Source organism: Nyctibius grandis, chromosome 13 (genome assembly GCF_013368605.1).
Source record: "Nyctibius grandis isolate bNycGra1 chromosome 13, bNycGra1.pri, whole genome shotgun sequence".
Classification (NCBI taxonomy): domain Eukaryota; kingdom Metazoa; phylum Chordata; class Aves; order Nyctibiiformes; family Nyctibiidae; genus Nyctibius; species Nyctibius grandis.
In genome coordinates this window covers 4,802,941-4,815,207 of record NC_090670.1, presented here as the reverse complement: position 1 = coordinate 4,815,207, position 12,267 = coordinate 4,802,941, and the positions used below count along the sequence as shown (strand labels likewise).

The window sequence follows — 12,267 nt, the reverse complement described above, 5'->3', positions numbered from 1 at the left end:
CTGCCACAAGAGAAGGTGCAATTGGGAGATACAAACAAGCAGCCATAGACACCTCTGGCAACGCGAGCTCAAAGTGACCATGAAGTTACAGCACACATGGGCTCACCTTTTGGCCATCCTTCCCTTTGCGCTATACCTTCTGATTTTCAAGACAACTTTCTTGGCTTATTAGTCAGTAATTCATGTTAAATATCGTTATGGAGATGTCCTCTCCTTAAGATGCCAGTTTTCTCCTATTCAAAACTCTGAAATCTCAGTGTGATCTGCCTCATTAACTAGCCCTTCAATTTTCAACTAGCTTTGTTTATACTTCCATTTTGTTTACACAAAATAATTACAATTATTTAATTGCAGATTACTTTCAGATTTTCTGGCTCTTTTTTTCCCCCAAAGCTGCAATCATATTCCTTTCTCTCTGCCTGATTTCTTAGCTGAACTGGGCGTATTCTACCTTCCCCAAATAAAAGTAAGAAAAAGAATTTTATTCTCTAGAGGAAAAAAAATAGCCAGGTTGATTTCATAAGGCTATAAAAACAGGTGCAGCATGAAAACTTGTCATTAATACATTACACATGTATTAAATAACCACCATAACCGGGGTTAACACATACCTTTCAACATCATTGCTTACAGCCACTAAGTGGGCACCATTGAGAGACAGTTTACTGGGGAAGTTTACAAAAAGAGAATTTGTTAATTTTTGTCTATGTTTGTAGTGTGTTTTGTATTTAAATGTAATACAGGGGGAAAAAAAAAGAAAAGAAAAAAAATGGCGGTATGGTTAAAATCCTTAGCATAGGGAGTTATAAGAGCATCCTTATTAGTTTGAGCAATTTATGAGTAGAAAATATACGAATATCACGTACATTAGTGCTGTTACTTAAGGATAACATTCTTTACAAACCTACATGCATTTTTATATTACTATTTACTTAGTGTGACAGTTTATTGGCATCTCTTCCTTATGACACATCTACCACACTGCACATTATGCTTTTTTGAGGAGGCAACTAAAGTAAGAGAAGACAAATCACTTTAAATAGCCTATTGCTAATTTTAATTAGTACAGTCAATTAATTTAAAGGTGTACATATAAATTGCTCATAGTTTTCTAACCACTGTATTCTTACAGTTATTCTTTCCCCCTTGCTTCAATCCTATTTCTATATGAATTTGTAAGGCTTCCTCTCACCAATATTTCTCAGCTTCTGTAATTGTAAGTTATGCCCGTCTTTTCAGCGTTTTACAATAAATGCTTCGCTAATGCTAATAAATGGAAAGTTTCCAAAATATAATGATTTCCAATATTAGAGAAACAAATAAAACCCAAGAACTGTATTCAGGAAAAAAAAGAGGGAGAAAACACTTTTGAATCTATCCCTGTGTGATGTGGCATCTGTCATCAGCTTTCATAAGCCACTTAACGTCTCAGTAGGCTCTAGATAGTATTGAAGTTGTTTCATCCCAACTCTATGTCTCCTTGGTAAGCAAAGTTGAACTAAATCACCATCAAATGATTAACCAGGCTTAATGTTTTAGACAATATTTCAGATTAAGATAGGTCAGATACTAAAGAGCTTGAGACAGAATGAAGGCCATGCTTATTCTGTTGTATGAATTCTGGTATCTACTGAGATTATCTGACTGTATATTCCTTTCACATTAACAACATTTTGGTCCATGAAACAAGAATAGAAATACTTCGAATATATCATGCCACTCCAAATTAGATGAAAAAAACAACAATCAAGAATCTAGCAGCATGTTTGTTGAGGAAACTATCAGTTTTCACTGTTTCACTATTGACTAAATGTTAAGTATGCACAAGTGAAAGAAATGAACCTAAGGCTGAACACTTTCATAGATGAGTACACAAGATATTTTGGTTGCTCTTACCTACAGTAAGTCACTTTGCTGAATAAAAATATGCTATGAGTCTTCCCTTTCTTTTTTACTTAGATGTATGAGAGCACACAACAGACATCTATTTCTATCTGCTTTTTTTTCCTGCCACTAGATGCTGCCATTAATAAAAGCATAAAACACTAAAAAGGACTGCAAACTATGCTTGCTGCACTGTAAGCATCACGCTATATTGTGTCAAACTGTTTCAATAAGATACAAGTTAGAAGGGCAAAAAATCTTCACATAACATAAATGCTAATTAAACTGTGATTTCAAGTTTAAAACTGACCTGTCAGGTAATTAGACAGGTGATTAAACTTTCTTCAACTTCACACTTGAAAAGATATCAGATGCCTGCTTAGTCTCCACACCGTGATATGTGTCAATGATATTCAGATGTCAAAGCTGTATTATTTTTAGGGCAACATTCTAGAAGAGTCATGATCCATATTTCTTCTGAAATTGCAAAAACTGGGCTCAAAAAGCACTGGTAAATCCCAAACCTGAGCCTCTTCGTAAACAGCAAGACAGGATCCACACACCTGTTCTAACAACTCCTCATACCTCAGGTCCTGTTCCATGCTCTCTGCATGAAAGGACTCAAATACTGATTTTGTGTATGTCATGCTCATTTCAGTAAAGCATAAATATCAGAGTTACAAACAAAAGAGAGAGCTGGAAAGCAAGTTCAGATCATGAGTATGCATAGCAAAAGCAGCAAACACAATAAATAACTTGATATTTTCTTTCTTTAGGAGTATATTTGTAGCCTTTTAGAGCCTCATTCTGTGAAGAATTCATTTTGACTGCCTAGAATATTCTTAAAGGTATATTACAGCCTCAAATGTATAAACACAAACAAAAGTAAGCATCGAATAATGTTTTCAACGCAACATCCAAAACCTCTCATGCTTCCTGTCAGCTGTCTATCAGCTCAGAAAAAAATAATATTCTGGCATTATTTCAGGAACCGTATCATTTTACAAAGTTTAAAACGTCTGAAACCAAGGATCCCCAGCTAACAGTTAATGAACCAAAAACACCAAGAGAGACTGGACCTCATCTGTGCAGACAAGCCCCTCAGACTCCAGTCTCAGGCAGCACAAGGCAAAGGCAGCAGTGTGATTTCCAAAAGCCAGGCTGAATTTGTCAGAGCCAGCTCGGAGTCAGAGGTAATGCTCTCTGCTGGATGCTGCATTTGCTGGGGCAGAGACATTAACTACCTTCTCACAGAGCTATTTCAAGTGCATAGGACTTACTAATTCATTCTTCATGATACACTAAAGCAGCTGAAATACACCTTTTGGGCCAAGTTTTGCCCAGAACACATGTATTTTGAAATCACTTATTAGGCTGCTAACAAGGCCTTAGAGGCTTACACACATTCAGGTGTCTCTCTATCAATGGCACGGTTCAATTTAATCCAGATAAAGAGCCCCTGGACAATTAACAATTGACTAAAGTACAGTGGAGTCTCTAACTGGCTATCACATCATGGCACAGAAAGCAATATCAGTATCCAGAGCTCTAGTGTGGTCCTGAGCTCACCTTGGTTTTGCCTAACTTTTCAATATCATAAGAAGCCAGTGATAACAGCAGAAGTAAGATGACAAACTCTTTTGAGATGATTACTACATACCATAGCTGCTCTCAAAAGACAAATCAAGAAACCCTTATTTCTGGAGACTGGAGTGTCTTCACAGACCTACTCATCATCCAGAAGTTCTTCCTGTTAAAACAAACTACAATGTGCAATAGCGTTGGATAGGGAAACACATTAAAAAGTGTAAACTCCCTCAGCTCGGTATTTATGACTGTAAGGGCAACAGTGTTAACCTCATCAGAAAGCTCCTCTGCGTATAGCACAGCAGATCTATAAAAATACCAGGTAATCCATAAACACTTTACAGCTCAAGAGCGTCTTATTTCCAATGGTCAGACTTCTCATTTTTGGATATACAGGGCTTCTTTGGCCACATTAAAAATAAACATTCAGTTTTAATAATTGCCTGAAAAAGAAGCCCACTTCCAATACTCAAATGGTTTAACAACAAAGATGACCAGAGTTCATCACTTACTGGACTCCGGGTCTGAGTTGCCGTCTCCTTCTGTCCGGCTGTTGGGTGAAGCTTGCTCATAGAACTCCTCCTGCGGGAAGCCGAGGGGCAGAGGGTGCGACGTGCTGGCACCGCTCGTGGGCTCGTGGTCTCCGAGCCCACTGTCACTGCAGCTTTCCTGGGAGCCATCTGGTAGGTGAAACGTGACACGGCGCTGAGGCTATAAGGAAGGAAGAAAATTATATGGTTTCCACTACCGTATCAGTAATTGCTTAATGCAGCCAATTTAGGAAATGTATTATTTCAGTTATCTGCTGAAGACGCATTATCTAGAGTTGTGCACAATTTCAGGCTTTCATGAACAGGCAGCCTGCTTTCAAACCTGCTTCACCTGACAGCACTGCTTTCTTCTAGTTTTTAAAAATGTAAGCCCTGATGCAAAATGAAAGACACCTCAAACTAAGGAGATTCTGTCAGACTTCACAAGTCTTTGGATGCCTTTTGTATATTGACTTGGAGATTTCAATCACTTCTTGAGGCTCAATTTATTTCACTGCTTAGTTTTCAAAAAACATTTTCTTTCCCATTAAAAGCTGTTCCACACTTTTGGGCCCAAAAAAATGCGACACACTTCTAATGTTGTTGGATTCTTCTAAGGCAGAGAAAGAACAAACAATAACAAGCCTTATGCATTGAAAACAATTTTAATAGATTTTGCATATCCATTAAACTAGTTAATTAAAAGTAGATTCCACTACACTCCTTCAGACATTTCATTACGACCCCTTTGATTTCTGTTATACCACCAACCTGTATCTTAACTGTAAAAGGCTGGGAACTTGGAAACAGAGAGCTGGGAAAGGAAAGCATCCCAGCACAGCTGCTGAAGGAAGGGGCAGGTGAAAGGAAGCACCTGATACATCAGGCATAGGACAGTATTTTCATTACCTAAGTGACTCTGCGTGATTTAGGAGTTGAGTAACTGAACTGTAAATCTGCACCAGTATTAAAAGAATATATGAACAAAGAAACAAGTAGCTCTCCTGCTTATTTCCACGTGTCTTGGAAAGTTGAAACATGAAGATTCAAAAAAAGCCCAAAATAACAATTTAAAGTGTTCTTAGCTTGATGTTACTCAAAATTTCATTTGAAAGGCAATGCAGTTCAATTGCTGGGATTCATAATGCTGGAGATCAGATTTTTGATGCAATTATGCAAAAAAAAGTTAATACTATGTTTATAATACAGCGGATGTTGTCAGAGGTCCCTAGATATTTCGTTCCTATAGGTTGAACACCATTGGCTATATTAAGTTCCTCTATTTTTCAAAATCTCTTTTTATCACTGTGACATTATTACATATGCCCACAGACAGCTGCTGTACAGTGTGGTACAGCCAAGAAAATGGCAAGATCAACTTTACCTATGCAATTCCTGACAGATGTGAGTGAAAACTCTTCTTAAAAGCTACCAGTAAGAAATTCATGGCTTGGAGAGGTTTTCTTCTAATGTCTAACCTGCCTCTTTCTTGTTACAAAATGAATCACTTCTTCAGTCCTGTCCATCATGGTCTGGTTATTTCCACCCATCTTTCTGGCATTTGGCACTTCAGTCTACTTCAGAACAAACAGACCTTATTATTTCAATCTGTCATGTGCCTTCTGATATCTCTTACTGCTCCCCCCTGCACACGTGCTCACGCACGCTTCTCTGGGCACTGCTCAAAACTCATTACGCAGCTTCAGCTGAGATCTTTAAAGCGTGGAGCAGAGCAGAAGGATCATTTCACATCTCCTGCAGGCTTCACTCCTGCTTTGCCTTTTTCATGGCAGCGTAACACATTTTTCTTGCCAACCACCACAATGCCCAGCTCCTTTTCTAATGATCTTTTGCTAGTTGTCCCCTTTCTGATTGGTGCCATCGATTGCTGGAGCCCAAGTGTGGCACCTTTGCATTTATTCTTCCTGCCATTCTGTTTTTCCAGATGATTTCATCTGTTTATCATCAAGTATACTCTGCCTTCCAGACCTGCTTTCCTGTTTACCAAATCTGCAGATTTTAGATTCTCCTTCATTAGACAGATCTTTAAGAAAAATTGGAACAGATCAAGCCAAGAAATCAGTTGAGGAACTCTGAAAACCTGAATGCAGAATGACGTCCTGTCACACAGGATGGAAAGGGGAGAAGACATCCTCCCTATGACTGCAGGAGAAGCCTTACAGCCCACCGGAAAAAAAGTCAGATGGTGAAAGGCTCACAGCTAACCCCTGCCACACACACACCCCCCGCCATGTGTTTTTGGTGTCACCAGAAGAATCTTATTATTTAACTCTATAGTGAGCTGTCTGCTGCTGCTCCCAGGGCTCTGGAAGGCTGGCTGGGACAGTGGTCCTGCTCCTCCCACCACCTGTCTGACCCTTTTCCCACCACAGACAGGTAGAGATTCATGGAGTGTCTCTGCACAGTTCAAAAAACAGATGGATCCATAGAAATTACTGATACGACTTATCTTATTCTACTTCTTAACTGTCAGTTGCCTCTCGGAGCCCTATTCGTACCAGCAGTCTCAGTTGACTCTTATCTGAAAGTTTGAATAACTAAAGTTTTTCGAGTTGATCCAGCGAAAATATTCCTGCAATGTTTCTGATTTACTCCCTGCACACAAAACTGCACCAAGCTTGCACAGTTGTATAGCTACGGCATGTGGACTTGGAATATGCTATTTCTTTTGTCTTAAATGAGTCTGCTATTCACAGTACCTATGACAAATCACCCTTCATTGCATGAACTGTTTGTAAAAACTGCATATTTTGTGAGGTTTATTGCCTTCGTGCTGTCTCACCTTGTGCACGTGCTGTTTGGTACTCATGCTGGGTTGTATCTTCTGATCTCCAAGCTACTAGTGAATCTTAAGAATAAAGTATTCTTAAAACATTATTAGCCCAAGTTTTAGTGTTAGATACCAGTATTAGCTTTTGCAAACGGCTGGGAATGCAATGGTTACTATTATGTGCAACTGGGATTCACTAAGTTTAAACAAATGAATATTTCTATTCATGGTTTGTCATCAAAATACAGCAAAAGTTCTTTAGCAGATGACATTAAAGGAGACCAGAAAGTCACCAAGTGTTTTTTTTTTTAACTGCCTAGCCCAGGGAGAAAAAACAAAAGCCATACCCCAAACAAAATGAAAAATCTCACTAATTAACCCTTACATTCAGTAAAAAAATGTAAATATTTATTTACGTAATTTGAGATGTAGGAAAGATAAAATCCATACAATTTAAAGTAAACTGGCATCAGCTAAAGGCTCATGATTTTTAATTTGATAATGTCTGTGAGTATGTCACACCTAGCAATGCTGATGACAGAGCACGTTCAGGGGAGTTTATCAAGATGAAAAAAAACCCAGCTATTTCTCTACAAGGCAGTGCTGCCATTTTCTTAATTCATGCAGGCACCAGACAATGATCTGGAACAAGTAATTCTAATAAAATTTTGCCAAAAGCTGGGACTTATCTTCTGTCACAATTATTTTAGAAATTTCCTCCTTGAGGCATTTAAATTTCAATTTAGAAGATTACAAAATATCCTCAGATTCCAGCTGCTTTTCTATTTATCTCCAAAGGGAGTTAGCACTGATAGTAACAGAATAACAAGGATTATGGTTTGTTTTATTTATTTGACTGACAGTTAGTGTATTTTTTCAAAAAGAGAGAAACACAAGCAAACCCATTACGTATTCTTCGTGGATTCTGAAAACGCTGATGTAGGAACTTGTAATACAGACAATTAGACTGATAGGGGAAAATTAAGTGAAAATTTAGGAAAAACATACAGTAGTATATAGTTTCTCTGACATATTTAACAATATTAAATTACTCCTTATTAGTATGATAAAAGAATTTTGCTTCCAGAGATGTCATGAACCCAGGCACAAATTCTGTCAGAGGTCTCATATGGCATCCAAAAAAGAATTTCATTTTGTAATAGCAGTGTGTGTCTGGAGGGATCAAATTATCTCAGAAAACCACAAACCTTTTACTCTCATTATTGAAATTTATATGAAGACTGATCAAAGCCCCAAACTATTCTGTGTTCAATCTTTCACTACAATAATTAGACTGTGGCAGTGGGAATAATAAAAGATGAGTCTAAGTAAATAGCTTTGGATACATTGAAGGGATGATTTCTGGAATTATACACCAGAGGTTAGCCAATTTATAATCAAAAACTGAAAAAAGGTAATAGAAAAAGCAGCAGATATCAACTGAGGAACATTAAACTATTAACCTTATTATCTTCATTCATTGAAGCAAATTAATATCCTTTTAATAGGATATCATAAAGAAAAAATATTACTGTTTAATTTATGTTGAATTAATTATATTATTTAGATGATAATTCTGATTTTAAACAGACCTTATTTAGGAGATGCTGTAAGACAGCATGAAAGTAAAAGAATAGGACTACTTCGACATTTTTCTCCACTATTAGCAGCCAGTGAATAAAGTAGTAAAAAATGTTTTTTAACTTTAAACTCTAGTTTTGCTACTAATATTCATTTTCCCAGTTGCTTATGTCTTTCAAATGCTAGGAAAAGGTATGAAATGCATGTCTTAAATAACCAGACAACTATCTTTCATTATGAGAAGTACTTCTTCTCAGTTGTTAAAGAAAATCCCTAATCAAATTATAATTTCCAGCTCAAATCTTTTTATGCTCAGCTATTACCTTTTCTTCCAAAACTACGTATGCTTTGATAGAGACACACAAGACCCAGCTACTATCAATGTAAAATTCTCAGAATAACATGAAAACAAGCAGCTTAAAAGGATCCAACCACAAACCCAATGGGAAACATGTCTTTGTATTGAAACTCAAGAAAGAAAAAGCCAGTATTTTCATTTTTTTCTTTCCCTAAACTTAGGAGCGTACAGCATAGCTATTATGGCCCAAAGGGTTTCTATCAATTGTTTTATAAGTCTGTATTTCACATACTTATTGCAGCTTAGAGCATTAAATCTAAAATCTTACTATGTTATCCTGATTACTTTGTAATGGACAAAATACATAATATAGTTCATTACAGTTTTTCACTCAAATTAGAATAACTTCTAAATTTTTACCAACAATGATCTGTATTTTCTTTTGGAGCATCTATAATGATGCTGAGCACTCTTGGGCACCATTATTACACATAACTAGAAACACATTACTAATAAGGAATCACTGTTGTATAATTACCTTTTATGATTTAGCAGTTGTATTTTTTTCACTTTCTTCAACATGGCCTGCAGTGATCCTGCACAGGGCTGGACTTTTTTAAAAAGAGCAAAATGAAGGGCCTGTCTGCTGCGGGGGAAGGGGAGAGGTAGTGTGTGTCAAAGTGACAATATCCAGCTGACTTGATCAGTCCAAGCTTAGCAGACATTAAAATCAGTTATTTTCCCCATCTCACATGAAAAAGTAACGCCTCCAACTACTGCCAATACTATTAGCCTTAATTGTCACCTCATACAGATCAAGCTTGTTGAGCAAGCCCTTCTTTTTATTGAACCAATTCAGCTGTATCGGTTACTGTCCTGTCATTATTGATTGAACCCCTTTCAGCTTCTGATTTTCTATGTTTGTCAAATCAGACCTACTGTTTCCCCAGTACATCATATTAACCCTTTTAAATATTGGCAAAACGTTACATTTTCAGATATTTAAAACTTCAGAAATCCAATATAATCCTTTTGACATTCTCATTACATATTTCTCTAGTCCTCCTGATTTAATATCATTAACATTAATAACTGGTATCTTACATCCTCACTAATTACTAATGGAAAATACAGCACCTGGCTTCCTTCTAAAGAAGGGAAAGCTTTGATAAATACTTTTACCTTTCCTCGCTGTAATTAACGATCTAACTGTTCCATAGTAGTATGAGATATGTAAATAGTTTTAGGCTTTCACTTATTATTGATTTAAGTAACTCCTCCCACTTCATTAGTTTATTTAGCTGCAGGAAGCATAATCTATTAATTTCAAAAAGGCAAGTAAAACCTTGGTTCACTGCCCAGACAAATACAAATTCAATACGGATGATTATCCTAGACAGATCTATAGTTTTTCAACGAAAGATTGAAACCTCCACAGCAAAACAGTGGAACAGGCGGTGCCCCTTTACCTGCTCAAATGGAAATTACTTGAAATTATCAGATCTTGTAGGTGGATTCACTCACACAAAGAGTTGGCTCAAGTGATGAGAAGTAATCTTGCAAGACTATCTTGTAAGTCTACCACACTCACTTGCTCAGGGTGCCTTATTAAAATCATACTTATGTGCCCCTACAGGCATTTCTTGCAGGCATGTAAAACTGCACCTAACTGTCACATATTCACAGATCTCACATATTTCAGCTATTAGCTATTGCAAAAGAATAATTTTGTGAAACTCTCTTTCATGTGGGTAAGCAATGGTTTTTTTAACACCACCTGCTTTAGGAAGCCAATTTTCACTGATACCATTTTTCAATGAAGTAACTAGAAGCTAAGCCGATACTCCCATCTTCCTCTTGCGGCACAGAGGTCATGGAACAAACTCATTAGCCAAATCATCGCTGAACAAAAATGTTATAAATCTGGAACTTCACAAACCTCTGATTAACAAGTACTTTCAGACTCTAATCTTTGTTGTACCAAAGAGTATATCTCATATGACATTTCCCAGCAACATTTAACAATTAAATTGTATTTTCTGAGCTTCTTGAAGTAACAACAAAGAACTGAAATAAAAAAGCAAATAAAACTGAAAATAACATTTAAAGCATGTCAAACATTTTATTTAGCTTTTGAAAGGCAGTTATTGTATGCTAACTAGATGTCAAAATGATAGCTGAAAGCATGCCTTTTAAAGTTTAATTCATGTAAGTCTTCAATTTGACATGTGATTAAATAAAAATTACACAAGACAGTTGCACTACGGCTGTGCTGTTGCTAAGATTGAGAAATAAGAAAGTCTCAATTCTGATTTTTTTTTTTTAATATGTTCTTCGCTTTCCAGGATATCATCTGTGATGTTATTATCTTGAATGCTTGATTTCTGATAGGCAAAGCCATTTTAGTTAACATAATCATAAACAATAATACAGAAACATTTTGGTAATATTTGACATCACTTCTGATTGCTGGTCCAACAACATGGATCTTTTTTAGCAGAAATATTGATCGGGTGTTATTGCAGTTGTGAATATTTCATTTAAAAGCAACGCTATTTCTTACCTAGTGTTTTCTTTGTGTTAATACTGAAATAGAGCAGAATTTATACTTTCATAAATGTCCATAGAACTCTAGCTCTAATTTCATTCTGTTAATTTATACATTTCAGTTGTAGCTCAGATAAATAGATTTCATCTTTCTTCATGAGTAAGCTATAGATTTATGGAATAATAAATGTTGTTCCAGTGAATTACTCACTGACCTCCAGCCCCTACTTTTGCATCACAGCAGTCAAGGCTAAGCCATTAAGTTCAAGCGTGATGAGGTTATTAGAGCTATAGAGATCTGGAAGAAATCTCAAGAACCTGATTCAATTTCCATTTGCAATTTTTTTCTATTCAGTTTTTCATTTAAAGGTCAAATCTTTCTGAAGCAATACACATGCGTATAACTTCACAAGCCATCAAAAGTATTCTCCTGAAGAGGCTTGAAAATGTGCCTTCATCATTTCTGACCAATAAAAGGAGCTATTCTTATTAGTGTTTCTGAGAAAATGGGACTTTTATCTAAATTTGGTTCTTTGGGTTGACAGTGTACTGAAGTCAGAAGAAGAACAGAGACTTACGTTTCGTAAGACATGCTCAAGGAGTGTTCTTAAATACTCTAGCACAATTAGTTGTGTATCACTTTAGTTGTGTCTCACCCTATAAAATAAATCTTGGCTCCACAGAAATTCTTCATGCAGGTGTGGATAGGATATTTGAGTGGGAAGATTATCAAGCAGTTCATGTGTAATACAGACATGGAACAACCTTACACTTCATATGCACATACGTAGTTATCAAACGTGAACTCATTTTGCCATGGTTAAAAAAAAAGGTACACAAATTATTGTAGAGTGTAAGGCCGCAGTATAAGCTTAGAACCTGAACAGGTTGAGGTACCTCTTGAAGAAAAAGACAGACAGACAGATCTCAATTTCTACTAGAAGAAAGCCCCAAAGGTTTCTAGACTACATGTCCACCAATTTTGGTATCATTCACAGTAGCCCTCAAAAGCCATGGAGCCCACTTGTTGCTCACCGTCCCCAGGGAGC

The 12,267-nt window shown here is 36.6% G+C and overlaps 1 protein-coding gene across 1 annotated transcript in view; it reads right to left on the bottom strand.

Annotated features, from left to right (window-relative positions):
- Window positions 1-3,975: 3,975 nt before the first annotated feature.
- The window catches only part of PCDH11X (protocadherin 11 X-linked), a 304,231-nt gene continuing 295,939 nt past the window's right edge, over window positions 3,976-12,267 (bottom strand). Inside the window, exon 6 of the mRNA XM_068412132.1 lies at window positions 3,976-4,182. Within this exon, the coding sequence (XP_068268233.1) occupies window positions 3,976-4,182 (207 nt within the window). The remainder of the gene's footprint in view (window positions 4,183-12,267) is intronic.